The sequence below is a fragment of the Polyodon spathula genome, chromosome 2 (genome assembly GCF_017654505.1).
Source record: "Polyodon spathula isolate WHYD16114869_AA chromosome 2, ASM1765450v1, whole genome shotgun sequence".
Lineage (NCBI taxonomy): Eukaryota > Metazoa > Chordata > Actinopteri > Acipenseriformes > Polyodontidae > Polyodon > Polyodon spathula.
The window spans coordinates 13,855,459-13,871,189 of NC_054535.1; the positions used below are offsets into that span (position 1 = coordinate 13,855,459).

Consider the following 15,731-nt stretch of genomic DNA (forward strand, 5'->3'; position numbering starts at 1 on the left):
CGTTATATACAGAATACAGAAGTTTGAGCTGAAAGCAGCCAAAGAGGGCATACCACAATTAATGTTCGCTTTCAAGTATGAAATGTAACCATTACCGAATGGGTATTCACCTCCTAAAGACCCGAATCCTGAAAATTGAATACCAAACCTGGTCCTTTTAGGTATTTCACATTTTATTGTGTTTTTACAAAAAAAATTGTGATATTAAGTGAATGGCTAAAATAGTTTTTCTATTTCGCATATTTCTGTGCACTGCAGCCAGCATCGTAAGTTGGCTGACTTTGCGTTCTCCCCCCATGTTGCATAGCTCCGGCTGGAGCTTGTCATTTTGTCTCGTTTTTGTGTCTTTGCCAGTACAGTGCTTTGGTGAACAGCTATTAAAAAGCATCACTATTGTGAAGGCTGTTTGCTTATTCGGACAACCAGGCTCCCTCGGTCTCGTGTTGGTACTGACTGAGTGGTTTTGCAGTGGCTTTTACTGTGCATTGCCACCCATAGTAACTGCGACCAGGTAGACCCATACCGCTGGTACCTAGTTCACCGACCCACTTCCACTCCCGACTCGGTACTGAACCGGGACCGAGGTTACCGCACTGGTACATACCCAGTTCTAAAATCACTGAACCAACCCGGTTACGACCAGGTACCGTCCCTGTACTGACCCGGTGCTAAAGTCACCAAACTGGTACCAAACCGACCCGAGCCGGTACTAAAGTCAGGATCCGGTTCAGAACGGTGCCAAAGCCACCATACCGGCCAGATTTTGAACCATTACTGAACTGTGACCAGGTAGACCCGTACTGCTGGTACCAAGGTCATCAGTTCAGTACTGAACCAGGACCCTATGCTAAAGCAACCAGCCCGGTGCCATCCCAGTATGGAGGTTACAGCACCAGTACCAGTACCGCCCCAGTGACTACCTGGTGCTAAAGTCACAGAACTGGTGTCGCCCAGGTTCCGAACCAGTCCTGAACAGTTATGAACCAGTACCGACCTGGTTTTAAATACACTGTACCGACCCAGTGCTGAGGTTTTGCTATGGGCGCACAAGAACCCCAGCAGCTTGGAGTGGAGGCTTCACCTTGAGGTGGTAAACCTCATCTGGGAGAAGTTTGTGAGAGAGCAGAGATAGACCTCTTTGCCTCCAGGCAATCAACCCATTGTCCCCTCTGGTTTTCCATAATAGGAGACAGGGAACTGCTGAAAATAGATGTCGTGGCATACCACTGGCCGACATGCCAAGACACCTGGTTTAAGCCGTTTCCACTGCTCACCCTTCTTCGGCTGTGTCTGGAGAAAATCGGGCAGAACTGGGTCAGTGTGCTCCTAGTAGCCCCATTTTAGCCCTGGAGGACCTGCTTTTCAACCTTGATGCAGCTCCTTTCCATCGACCTCCTTTTCAGTCTGACAGAGAAGTATAGCTACATACACTCTGTCCTGTGCAGGCACTAGTGTATTACGTTGACAGGACAAAAAGTTGAAGGCAGTCTGAACAATTTTTTGTCTGCTGTGGGACGAAGTCCTAGGGTCAAGCCCTGTCTTAAAGAGGCTGTCCAAATGGATAACGGATAGTCAGGACTGCCCTCTGAGCGAGCCAACTTTCCCCCACCAGAGAAGCTCACTGGCCATTCCACTAGGGGCATGGCAACCTTATGGGCTTTATTCCAGGGTGCCTCTGTCAAGGACATTTGCAGTGCAGAGCGTCTGCCCCAACCATCTTTTGTGTCTTCTTTCCCTTTGCTGTTAAAGTAAGTGCTGAACAGAAGTCTCAGATTCCAATGCAATGAGAGAGCTTACAACCTTTTAAAATATCTGTGTATTTCTTTCAGTACTGAATCCAGATAACAGCTTTGAGATCTTTGTTGATCAGACCAGTGTAAGTAAAGGAAACCTCCTGGAAGATTTTGTCCCTCCTATAAACCCAGCCAAAGAGATCGATGATCCCAGTGACAGCAAACCCGAGGACTGGGACGAGCATCCAAAGATCCCCAACCCAGAGGAAACCAAACCAGACGACTGGTGAGTGAAAACGGTTAGGCATAGTTAAGCAGTGCAGTATATTTATTGTATAAAGTAAAACCTTTTCAGAAACTTAAGGGAAGTAGACAAATGTTTTGCCAATGCCTTCATCAGTGCTAGCCTTAACAATTGGCTACTTGAATAGTTTCTTAAGTTATATACTTCAGTAATTATGATAAAACATGTTGAAGTTGTGGATAACTATGAATGTGGTTGTTTTAACATTCCTTGCTGTGTGCTGCAGGTTTTGTATCACTTTAATTTTGTGGGCTTTAAGTGTTTGTGGAGAGGGTAAACGGCAGGTCATGTTGGTCGGTTGAGGCTTTCCATTTGTTTAGCCAATGGGAAACCATGCATGTCACTGTTTCAGGGATGAAGATGCTCCAGCAAAAATAGGAGATCCTAATGCAGTGAAACCTGAAGGCTGGCTTGATGATGAACCAGAGTATACATCGGACCCTAATTCAGAGAAACCTGAAGACTGGTAATAAATATATATTATTCATAAGAACATAAGAACATAAAGTTTACAAACGAGAGGAGGCCATTCGGCCCATCTTGCTCGTTTGGTTGTTAGTAGCTTATTGATCCCAAAATCTCATCAAGCAGCTTCTTGAAGGATCCCAGGGTGTCAGCTTCAACAACATTACTGGGGAGTTGATTCCAGACCCTCACAATTCTCTGTGTAAAAAAGTGTCTCCTATTTTCTGTTCTGAATGCCCCTTTTTCTAAACTCCATTCAATTACATTTCTGCTTTCTACCAGGACAAAAAGGGATTGATGTCCATTGTTCTTGCAGTGGCTTTGGTTCCTACTAGCCATAGAAGTAAAGAATTGCTAAGGTGACCAAGAGCTGGAATTGTCGAGCCTCCCTAGTGCATTGAAATCTATGGCTCTTTGTTTGAAGGGTACAGTATCTGCTACCTTGAATTTGAATATTGACAGGAGGGGGTTATTTCAAAGCTTGGTGTCTTAAATCTGTCCTATATTGTTTTCTTGTTTCCATGCTTCATGCAGTTCACTTGGCTTTTACTTTGAAAAAATAGTTCTGGAAACATGTTTTGCATTGGCCAATTAGGACATATTCTTTAAGCAAGTGACTTGTTCTTTACCGAGGTGGTTTTGACAGCCACTTAAATCAATGTGTGTTCAAACCGTGTCTGTATAATTTATTGTCAGAATAACATCAATCACGCTCGACACCCCTTACATTAATGTTTCCATTTTCAGACTCAGTGGAGGGAATGATCATGTGTTTGAAAATGTTTCTGCAGAATGATCCCAGGAATAATTTGAAGGAACATATTTAGTTTTGTATGCTGGACTTTATATTGAGTAAATCTCAATTAATACAGTTCTGGAACTAAAAATACCTCAAATGCACAATCAGGATTTGTTAAGGGTGTCATGGTGAAAGCTTCTTCAGTGGGACACAGAAAAATGTGGAAGCACATGAACTCATGCCACATTTAAAGCAACGTTATACTTAAGTTTTTTTTTTTTTTTTTTTTTTTTTTTTTTAGGAAGTAAATGCTAAATATCCTCTCCAGTCCATATTTTATATATACACACACACACACACACACTACCGGTCAAAAGTTTTAGAACACCTCCATTTTTCAAGTTTTTATTGAAATTTACATAGTTTAATGTCTCGGTGTACTCTAAAATTAAAGCATAGAACAAATAAACAATTGGAGATAAAAAAGAGATCATGGAATCGTTTTGTTTAACAAAATTTAATCTAAATTTTTGACTCAAAGTAGCTACCATTTGCAGATATAACAGCCGAACACGCTTGTGGCATTCTTTCTACAATGGAAATCAAATATTGTTCGGAAAGTTCTTTCCAACACTGTTGCAGAAGTTCCCACAAATGTGTTGCACTTGTAGGTTGCTTTGCTTTTACCCTTCTGTCCAGTTCCTCCCAAACCAGCTCGATGGGGTTTAAGTCTGGAGACAGTGCTGGCCATTCCATGATTTGAAGCCTACTGTCTTGTTCTTTTCTTTTAAGGTAGTTCTGACATAGCCTGGAGGTATGTTTTGGGTCATTATCTTGCTGTAGGATGAACCCCTGACCAACTAGGCGTATACCAGAGGGTATTGCACGGAGCTGCAAAATCCTGTGGTAGCCGTTTTGGTTCAGGGAGCCACTCGCTGTGCAAGTCGCCGCTTCTGGATCCAGCAAAAGAGCCCCAGACCATCGCGCTTCCTCCTCCATGTTTGACAGTTGGTGTCACACACAGAGGAACCATCCTTTTGCCTACTCTGGCGTACAAAAACCCTGCTTGATGAACCAAAGATTTCAAATTTTGATTCATCGGTCCATAAGACCTTCTTCCAGTCTTCAGTAGTCCACTGGCGGTGCTTCGTCGCCCAGGAAAGCCTCTTTTTCTTATTTTGCGGCTTTCTTACTGCCACTCAACCTGTCAAACCTGCAGCTCGAAGTCTTCTCTTCACAGTTGAAACTGAGACTTGCTTACTTTGACCAGTGTTAAGCTGTGCTTGAAGCTGTTGTCCTGTGAGCCGCCTATCACGCAAGCTGTTGACTCTCAGAAACTTGTCTTCTGATTCTTTTGTGGCTTTGGGTCTGCCAGACCTCTTCCTCCAGTTTCCAAGTGCCTTTTGATGGTGTAGGAAACTGTACTCACTGACAACTTGGCTTTCTTTGCAATTTCTCTAAAGGAAAGACCTACACTTTTAAGGGTTATAATGGTCTGTGTCTTCCTTTGTTAATTGCCTTTTTCTTGCCTTTATGATAGCAATATACTACTGTCTGCAGTACAATACTGTCCAAATAATGCTTAAGAGGGTGTAGTAACACAGTCTGTTCAAACACTGCTTTTATACAGACAGAGGGTTTGTAAGTAATCAACAAAAGTTGGGACACCTGTAGGAATTTTTAGCATCAACTTTCAAGGCTTAATTTACTTCCATTGCTACAGAACAACTGTAAGTTGTTAACCCATTACTTGTTCCCTGAAAAAGGCCTTTTTGTATAACTCTGAAATATACATTTTATTTTTCAGTTACCTAAACTTTTTTTAACCTCCTGGCATTTACCGCTTACCTTTGTAACATTTCAGGTTATTCGCTGGGCTTGAACTGCTTAAATTTAAATAAAAACTGGAAAAATGAGGATGTTCTAAAACCTTTGACCGGTAGTGTGTGTGTGTATATATAGACACACGTGTATATATATGTGTGTGTGTGTGTATATATATATATATATATATATATATATATATATATATATATATATATATATATATATATATATATATAAAATAAATAAAGTTGTCACTTAGATAACATCAAGGTTGTACTCATGAGCATGAATAACTGTCTGACTGTTTGCCTTTTTGACCCTTGATGCTGCTGAATGAGTGCCTTGTGTTGTTGCAGGGATGAGGAGATGGATGGGGAATGGGAAGCCCCTCAGGTCCCCAACCCAGCCTGTGAGACGGCCCCGGGTTGTGGAACGTGGAAGCTGCCCTTGATCGACAACCCCAACTACAAGGGCAAGTGGAAGCCTTCCATGATCGACAACCCCAACTATCAGGTTTGTTCTGAAAAGCATAAGTTTGTTTTGTTTATTTGGCAGATGCCTTTTTCCAAGGCGACTTACAGGTGTTTCAAGGCAATACAAGGTTACAGTGCAAAAAAATATTTAAATACAGTGTAGTTTACAGTGCAAATACTACTAGAATACAATATGAGATAAGAAGTAACAATTTAGGATTAAGGCAATTTGTATCTACAATAACATAATAGTGCAAGTGCATCATCTGAGTGTCCAGTAACATGTGTAGGTCAGGCAAGTCCAGTGCACATATGTAAATGTAGAAAACAAAAATGTGTACATTTTTGTTTTGTAGGGAATTTGGAAACCAAGGAAAATCCCAAACCCAGATTATTTTGAAGACCAGCATCCATTTCGCATGACTCCCTTTAGTGCAGTGGGCTTAGAGCTGTGGTCCATGACTTCCGACATCTACTTTGACAACTTCATCATCTGCTCTGTGAAGGAAGTGGCTGACCGCTGGGCAGCTGACACCTGGGGCTTGAAGAAGCTGGCGGCTAGCGCCAATGAGGTATTGAGTAGCTGTATATAAAGAATACTGTGAACTACAAGCTGATATCTATCCAACAAGAGTGAAAATGTGCTTGTATCTTACACAGAACAGTATTCCACAATTTGATATAGTTAAATAGAAGTTGTGACATCCATCTGATACAAAGACATCTCATATAGCTGTATGATATCAATATAAGGTATATTATATATTGTATTTCCACTGCATTACATGTTCACTGTGTTGGATGCATTGCTGTTTTACAGCCAAGTGTGCTGAATCAGCTGACAACAGCTGCAGAGGAGCGTCCTTGGCTGTGGATTGTTTACATCCTGACTGTCGGATTACCGCTGGGGCTGGTTGTGTTTTTCTGTTTCCCCAAGGTAAGAATACGAATCTCATCTACCATTGATTTAATTTTTTCATTGTTATTTTTAAATATTTCCAGTGTTTATGAAAGGTACTGAGACTCTCACACCTTTCAATTCGATTTTTTTTTTATTATCTTTCCTCCTTCATAATTCATGTGGTAATTTTATGTGCTCATGAGCATAGATAGCACAGAGTGTGGCAATGTGAGCTTCCGACACTGTCCTACAAGCCTCTACAAGCTGCACTGCAAATTCTTGTTTACTTACTGGTTATAAAATACAGTTCTAAGCAGGATTGCCATTGTGTGTTACTAGGAATAAATGCAGTGTGTGTGTGTGTGTGTATTTTTTTATTTGAATAATTGATTTATTCACAAACTTTAAAAATCTAAAAACCTTTTAAATAATAATACTAAATGATTTGCTAGAGAAAAATGCCAAGCGTTTGGATAAGTTTAGCTGGGAATGGGAAGTGTAACACATTTTGTGGTGTTTTATAAGTCGCCTTCCATAATTTAAAAGTTTGTCAGTGCTTAATTTAGAAATACAAAAAAATATAAATTCAGCATTTTGAGTCGATGTCTTCAATTGCATGCCTGCAGAAGACAGATGAATTAGCCGCCACCTACAAGAAGACAGATGCCCAGCAGAAGGATGTGGAGGAGGAGGAGGAGGAGGAGGAGGAGGAGGAGGAAGATGAGGAGCAGGATGAGAAAATAAGACTGGAAAGAAAGGTCAAGGAGGAACTGGCAGCTTCAGCTAAAGGTTAGTCTCAGCATTTGAGACAATTAATATTCATATTGTTTTTGTAATTTTAATCGAAGAACAAAATACAACAGGCCAGCAAGAAAGAAAAAAAAAATAGCCACACTCTATGGACAAGAAGGCGACTAGTATTAGTTGAATGTGAGCAGCAGAGATGCCAATGGCTACGATTTGGCCATAGCAGCTACTATTTTGGAGGTTCTGCTGCGACGCTATGTCGAAGGGTATAATACTGCGATTTTTATTAAATAAATAAATGATGGTTACTCTCGAATGTTTATGAAATATTATTTCAATACCGTGTGTATGTTTTCCTGTTTTTAATTTTTTTACATTTTATTTATTGTTCTTTATACTGTATTTCACTGACCGTTCTTATTGTGGTATTTTAACTGACATACTAAAAGCTCTTAGCCGGGTTGCTTAGTAACCAGTTTAGGGGTCTGTAACAGGGGAGACCTGCGCTGACTCTCTGGGCGCATTTGTAGTGCTGCGGCAAGAGGGCAGCAGCCCTTTAATATCTGCCTGTCAGTCACGGCATTGGCACAGAGAGGTGGGAAAGAGGGTGTATGGGTTTTCCCCCTCTCTGAGTGGCTGGGGGGGTTGTTGCACTAATAAAATGACGCTCTGGGGTTCCCTCGGGTCTGCCCCTTCGGAGACGAAACGAGCCAGCCAGCTGGCGGAAGCTCTGCCGCCGGCCCGAGTACGGCCAAATGAAAGAAATAAAACAAAACAGATCATTAATTAAAAAGTGGAAGGAAAAAACAAACAACTAAAAGAAAAGAGAAAGATTCTAGCGATCAGGGAATCCCTGGGCAGACCCTGAGTGTGTATAGGTGTAGGGAACACAGCAGTGTAGGACAGAGACCTGGGCCGTGCGGTTGGCGACGGTCGGGGTAACGCTGCCGAGTGCAGCACCTTTATTTTGTAGTTTTGTTACTGTGTTTTATTTTGCCTTTTTCTTTTGCCTTTGGTTTCCATTATTTTGCGCACTTGCATGTGCAGTGGACTCTGTACCTGAATTGGTAAACTCGTGGTCCTGTTTACTATTGACAGTATCCAGGCCACGGACAGCAGCGCCCTCTGTGGATTAAAATAACTTGTTGCAAACAGAAAATAAAACCGGATAGCTGTGCAGTGTTTCCAAATACACCTTTCTGTGTCTTGTGTGTCAAGTGAATTACCCACCACCCTTCCACAGGGTCCTTCAGAAACTGTTGCGCAAATGTCGCCTTGCTATCATTATCAATCGCACGTTTACTTGGTTGCTTATCAGTTATTAAAATAGGAATCACAATTAAAACCAAAAATGTCACTCCCCTCCATCTAAAAGATCAAGGTTGGCTTGTTAGAAATATCAGGAGGAATTTTTCATATAATGGCCATTCGTTAAAAGAAGTCAAGTGTATTAATCTCATGCCAACTGTGAATACTGCCGGACAGACTTCTCTGTGAAAGGTGGTGAGCGTCAAGACTGTATCACTCACATAGGTACGAAGAAACACCAACAATAAGCAAAATCACTCCCCATTACTGTGTGTTTGTGCAAATGGATTTTGAGGTTTAACGCTCATCTAATTAATTAATTATTGGGTACTTCACAGCATTTTGTGTTTTGATAGTTGTGGAGTAGTACAAATTTAAATAAAAAACATGTATTTTTCCAGTCCAGGTTTGGTAGTACTTACTTGATCCTAAAACATCTTCATTACTAATATTTAATCCAGAATAAATACAATTCCAAATAAAAAAATAAGTCATTGTTGAAGTATTTTTTATTTTTTTTTTAATTTCTTAATGCTATGTGTTTACAGTTACCAAAATTATAGATTGAACATTATAAGATTGGCTTGCCAGAGCCTAAGAACCTTTTAATTTCTAGCTCTGCACATGCTACTAGTTTCTCCTTTTCATAAGTTGGCATCTCTGCCGGAAAGTCATTGTAAGGGCTTTGGTGTGTTACGTGTGAGGGGAGCATTACATGCTATGAACTGCGTTGCCAGTATGCAATACAGATGCTTCTTCTCTAAGGTCTGAAAAGTAGCTCATCATGACCCCAATTCCCAATCTAGTATAACCCTGGCTTAACAGAATTACAGAAGTGTCAGATCAAAGTGTAAATTCAAGTCTGCAAATGTGAAGCAGGATAGTGCCTGTACTCTTTCATATTTGAAGGTAGCTTGGCATATTCCTTTTTTTTTAAGCTGGCAAAATGAATGTTGTGCATTGGTACTGGCTTAGAGAGTATTGTCAGTATTCAATCCTGAAAGAAGTTAACTGATAATTGCAGAAGAAGAAGATGAAGAGGAGGAGGATGAGGAGAGTGGAGCTGTGGGAGAAGGCAGCCACGAGGAAGAAGAGGACGAAGAAGGCAACCAAACCAACGAGTCTTTGTCCGAAGACGAGGTAAGTGTTGTTTCTTTCATATACTGTATACTGAGTGCAGCTCCTGTTTACTTTCAGAATGGAGTGCTGAGAGTTGCAGAGAAGATGGGATAGATATAGAAAATATGTACAGTATTCCTTCACTTAATACAGACACTTATGCCATACATTCAGATACGCCAGACACAACATATGACCCACAGTAATATCCAATTAGGTGACGATACGTCACTGTGAATTGTATTATCCAAAGAAACACACTGAAAATAAAACGGCTGTAATACTGACACCCAAGTCAGGACGAAAGTAAATACAAGTAGCTACTAAATTGCTAAAATCAACTACATGATTAAAAGAGGACATATAAACTCATACTTTGCAGAGTTTAAACTAACTGTGATAACGGTTAGAAAAGGCAGAGCAACTTTAGAAATACTGATAGACTCCAGTGGTTTCAAACGCAAGAAATTCTGAATTTGAAGTCTTTTAATTACTTTTTCAAAAAAAAAAAAAGACTCCATACCCACAGAAAATAAAAGTAGGACGTAAGCTATGTGTTGTACTTGCAACCATAGGTTTAAAAATGAATTAGTTCTGCAAAGTGTGCAATTTGTAAGGTTCTGTACAGTATCGTAACGTACCAATGCGGCACCATGATCTATTTTGCAGTAACTGTATACTAAGTGTGGTAAAAAAGTGCTAAATTAATTTTCTTTTTAAAACTTTTGCCTTTACACAGTAATGTGTACAGTGCAGAAGCACAATTTCTTTTGTAAAAGTAAAAAAGTGTTTTTTCAGGGATTTTATACATTTAAAATAAACTGAACACTATAAAACCAGACATCTCGTTATTTTGGACAACATGTCTGTCTCCCAACAAGTCCAGTGTACTGTTCTGCATATAAATTTATTGATTTAACCCTACAGAATTTGTATAATACAACTCATGGCACTGTATTTGATTCAATCTTAAAAAAAGAAAAGAAAAAAACAACAAAAAAATGAAATGCTTTGCACTTCAAAACAATGTTTGTTCAGTAAAAAAGCGTTTAAATAATAATATAAACCCTGTTTTTCTGTGCTTATTTTAGCTATGTTTGATTTTTATGTAAATCACTTTCGCTTTTTATGTACTGTATGAAATTACTGTTTTCAGTTACTTTCCAAAATGCGTGAGCGGTTCTTTCTGTCACAAGATGTATAGTAACTCGACAGTTAAGTTGTACCTTCTTTGCTGTTTTACAGCTAAATCCTTATGGTCACGGGCACATTCTTTTGGGGGTTTTTTTTGTGTGTGTAGACATTTTTTTACATTTCACCACAATTTGCAATTCTGTTTCAAATTATCCCCATCTAACTGTAATATAGCTTTAAATCCTGTAAACAAGCCTTCTAATTGTAATCTCGTTTTAAATAGAAATGTAGGAATTTGTTGCCACTCAGTGGTTGGGTGGGTTTACAGTATTGGGAACAAATCAATGATAAATGCAAGTCAGGAAGGTGGGACATTGCCCAACTGCACTGAGAAAGGTGTTTTTTTGTTTGGGTTCTCGGTGTTTTATTAGTTTTTATCGGTTAAATCCGAAAATCAGAAGCCCTAATTATTAGTTAACTGCTTCTATGTATGTGGGGTGCCCTTTCTGCCTTCCCTGTGAGCTTTATTATTGCCAGTGACGAAGGTTTAATTAATATTATTTTAAAGGAAGTTATCTATCATATTTCATTTAATCAATCCAAACAAACTCAAAAGGATATTGTAAAGAAATTAGAAAATGAGTACCTGAAATTGATTCTATCCAACATATCTAACCCATCCTATTTTATTTATTTATTTATTTATTTATTTTTGATAACTGTGTCACTAGATGTTCCTTTCAGGGAGTTCCCTGAAGAGAAACCTGGTGTGGAGTAGAAAGGAGTAAAGAAAGCTTTACAAGTTTGCAGCTCTAATGCAGAAAAGAACACGTTTTCACACATGCTAGGACTAACCTGTAAAATGTGGCATTGCATGAAATAGTGGTAGAGGTTTAACCCCCCCCCCTTTATTACGCATTATGAATACAGTTTATCAACAGTTTTCTTTATTTCTGTATTCTCAGATGAAAGATGCGGATGAAGGTACAGGAGATGGACCAAAAAAAACAGTCCGTAAAAGACGAGTACGGAAGGAATAAACGTCATCTTCCAGCAGCTATTGTTTGTTAAAAGAAACTGATTAACAAGCGGTGCATGCACACACTGGCATGCCCAACAGCATGCAGGCTATCCATCTGAAGGCAATGGTGACCAACTAGATTCTATTCCCAAACCACTCATGTTACTCCTCAGCCCTACATCTGACCTCAGACCCCAGCCCCTAAACAGACATCTTCAGTCTTCCCTTTCAAGAAACATTTGTCTCCAGAAAACACTGGAATGAAAAATAACAAAAGCATCTTAACATCCAATAGCCAACAAGGTGTATTTTAGAGCTTCATTATAACAATATTAACATGTGATGTGAATGTGAATAGAGCCGTTTTATACAGAAATGTACATAAAAAAGGACATCGTTTGCAGCTATTAAGTCTGTGAGTTTGTTGAAAGTTAGCAGAACTAAATGTAAAGAAAGTAAATATTAGTGGCCCAGCATTTTTAGGTTTTAATTTGTCTGTTGTTTACAAGAGCAGAAATGCACTGAAAGTCTGTAATACACTGTTTTGATTCCACTAAGAGCTTCATTTGGTTGTTTTTATTTTTGCAAGAGGAATAATAATTGTAGAATTTTGCATAGTAGTTACAGCTGGTTTGCTTTTTGTGATCCAAAGTTGCAGGAACAATCAGTTCTTTCTGTGTATTTGAATTAATTTATGAAATGGAAGAATTCACAGATAGTGGTGTCATGTAAAATATATCAGCCAGTTGTACTTGGAAGCAGAGCTTCATACTGCAATTACAAAATAGTTTTTTTCCAGGTTTTAGTTTTTATGTTTATTGCCAGGTTGGTGCAATATCTCTGTTTACAAATGTTTGCAAATTGTACATTGCTCTTGGAAATAAATATTTAATACAATGTTGTGTGTCAACTTGATTGTGTATTGCTGATTTTATTTGTGGGGTACCATACTTTACTTTACCCATGAACAAATGTATAGTTTGCATGAAACATTTCTAAAGTAAGCAGTTAAATGTATCAAGAACAACTGATTATGGAAGAGATTCTCTGATTTGCAATGGACATTTTATTAATTAAATACGTAAGACATGCCTATGCTTCCGTAAGTTGCAATTATACAATATTACAATTATGTATTCGTCCAAATATGCCCAACGAGATATGCTCAACAGGTAACTGGTAACTGGCTTCATTTAGCCTCATACAGACATTTCAAATTGATTTGGCTACACGCTAGTCTCCGCGTATAGGAACACATTGTAAGAGAACACTTTGCCGAAGGTGATTTTTCCCATAGTAAATGCTCCGGCTAAAGGAACAGGAACTTTGTTTAAAAGAACACCTTGGCACCAACAGTGATTCATTCATAATTGATACAGTACTGTTTTGTAAAAAAGCGTTTTCTTAACGAGAGTTACTTGAGACTCGCTGATTGGTTTATTAAATCTTTCCAGAACCACCGTCATATTGTATTGTTTTGTATTCCGATTTCCATGCACGCACCTCATCGCTACAAAATGGCATCTAAACAAACGGTAAAATGCGCCGCTGTTTCTCTTGGTACAAAGTTGGAAATTGTTTGGGGGGAGGGGCATATTCATACATATTAGTATATTAGATTTGTTTACTGGTCTGCTATTTTTAGTGGTTGTATTTCCTATCCTAATACAGCAGGCTGCTTCTCTTGGTGGATCTTACTGGTTTCCTAGACTTGCATCCAGGCCTGTATGGTTGAACTCTGTACCTAAAGCCCTATAAACAGAGTCCTGATTTCAACTGTCCAGTTAATTTCCATTTCAGCATGCATTTTATGACATTTACTACATTTTTAATTAATTCTTTAAGAAAAAAATAAAATATAGCACTAATAAATACATTCCCTTAAGTGTGCAACATCCCTTTTAAATACACAGTACTTATTTTTAACACTTTCGAACATTGTCAAATGAATAGAAATTTCATGATGTACATACGTGTGTGTGTGTGTGTGTGTGTATATATATATATATATATATATATATATATATATATATAATTGTGGCAGTGTGCGCTCTTGTGTGGATTTTGTGTTGCGTGTGGTGTGTTAATGTTGGTGTATAGGTATTGGTGCACGGAATGTAAATGGATCTGTGTTGAATGAGTGATTTAAAATATGTAGTTTAGGCACAGGGATTGCACTTCACGTTTATTTAATAGTATGCAGGCATGGGGTTGCACAAATTAATTAATGTGCTGGGATTCCAGTGAATAATTAATAGTAATTGAATCCCGGCACAACCGTATATATAGCACATTTCACTCACTCGGGGTTGCGTGTTTGGTGTGTAGAGAACGTGAGAGAGAAGGAGAGTAAAAGTAAATTAAAAAGTAAATAACAATTGCTATTTTGTGCTGGAAGGACCAGCATGATACTTGTTTGTTTTGACTCGCCGTGTTTGTTTGTCTATTTGTCCACTGTTTAGTGTTAGTCCGTTTTGTTTGTCTGTTTATTTTGGCCATTGCGTCGTTTTCTTTTACAAAGTTTTCGTTGTCTGTTTAAACTTTTTATTTGCAATAATCGCACTGAGCGCCACAGTGCGTACTCCTTTCTGGCCTGATGTCACCCTACAGCCAGCCTGTTCATACACACAGACACACACAGATATATATAGTGAAAAGGTTTCTGTTCCCTGTCTGATTTTCTGGACTTTTTTACATTTTTCACATTGAATTTGGACAGATCTTTTTGTGGGTTGTAGTAGTATAAAGAGGGAGTCTGATGGAAAAAAATTACATCAGATTGTTTTTTCTTTCATTTGTTTAGTGTGCAAGTTAATCAAACATGCAATCTTCCGGTGTTAAAACGTTATTGCCCCCCTAGCTAACTCAACTCAACTAAAGGGATCATTAGGGTCAACTGTTTGAATACTTTGGTTAACAATCAGGCCTGATTTAGGCCAGCCCTGCCCAATATAAATCTGACTAACTTTGGCCCTTACCATCAGAGTGAAGTTGTCAGCACACAGGTTCTAGAGGCACATCATGCCACAATCAAAAGAAATTACTGAAGACCGCTGGAAAAAAAAGTTGTTGATTCCTATCAGTCTGGAAAAGGTTACAAAGCCATTTCTAAGGCTTGGGCTCCACCAAACCACAGTCAGAGCCATATTGTCCAAATGGAGAAAATTTGGGACAGAAGTGAGTCTTCCCAGGAGTAGCCATCTATACTTTTTAACGGTACTGTATATATGTTAAAAATAGATACAGATTTATTTTCAATCAGCCAAAAATATATTCTAATTTCTTCTAGATACTGCATCTTATCTGTAAAAGCTAATTGCTACTACCATAACTACCTTAAAATTGTACAGAGCTGCATTGCACGATAGTGGCTCTATACATTTACACTATACATAATGAGCAAAGTCCTTCCAGTACAAGTTAAACAACCTCCACGTCTTACTTTTCTTTCTTGATGCCCTTAGTGCTCCTGAAATTTTAAAAGATGTACAGCTTAGTAACATGCTTCAGACAGAAATGACTAACCAGCAGGTAAATCATTATTGAAAAGGGATAAACGCACCATTTATGTCAATGAATGTGGTCACAGGGTGGGTATTTCACCTACTGCTGTTGCAAAAACATTCAGTGGAACCTGGTAAGCACTGGGAACTTAGTCAACATGAGCAAATTATTTATCTCAAAGGTGGCACAGGGATTCCCTCAAGATACGCATTTTATGTTCTCGCAATAGCAAATGTCAAATGACAAATAAACCTGTATTTATAGAAGTCCCCTGTTGATTATATTGTGGATCTGCTTATTTTTTTTTTGTACTAGGGAAATGCAAATGTTATTTCCTTTGTCACTAATGTCTAATTATCCAGCTGCAAGCAGGCCATGTGAGCTACAGCACAGAATGTAATGTCGAACTTGAAAAAAATGGGTATATCCCAAAAAAAGAACATTTTCTTCACAATG

The 15,731-nt window shown here is 38.8% G+C and overlaps 1 protein-coding gene across 1 annotated transcript in view; it reads left to right on the forward strand.

The window, feature by feature from the left end:
• LOC121330495 (calnexin-like) overlaps window positions 1-12,668 on the forward strand; it is a 33,283-nt gene extending 20,615 nt beyond the window's left edge. The window contains exons 8-15 of the mRNA XM_041277050.1: window positions 1,830-2,019; window positions 2,390-2,503; window positions 5,425-5,581; window positions 5,898-6,113; window positions 6,362-6,478; window positions 7,069-7,231; window positions 9,522-9,637; window positions 11,716-12,668. Coding sequence (XP_041132984.1) covers window positions 1,830-2,019; window positions 2,390-2,503; window positions 5,425-5,581; window positions 5,898-6,113; window positions 6,362-6,478; window positions 7,069-7,231; window positions 9,522-9,637; window positions 11,716-11,790 — 1,148 coding nt within the window. The 3' untranslated portion in view covers window positions 11,791-12,668. The remainder of the gene's footprint in view (window positions 1-1,829; window positions 2,020-2,389; window positions 2,504-5,424; window positions 5,582-5,897; window positions 6,114-6,361; window positions 6,479-7,068; window positions 7,232-9,521; window positions 9,638-11,715) is intronic.
• Window positions 12,669-15,731: the final 3,063 nt, after the last annotated feature.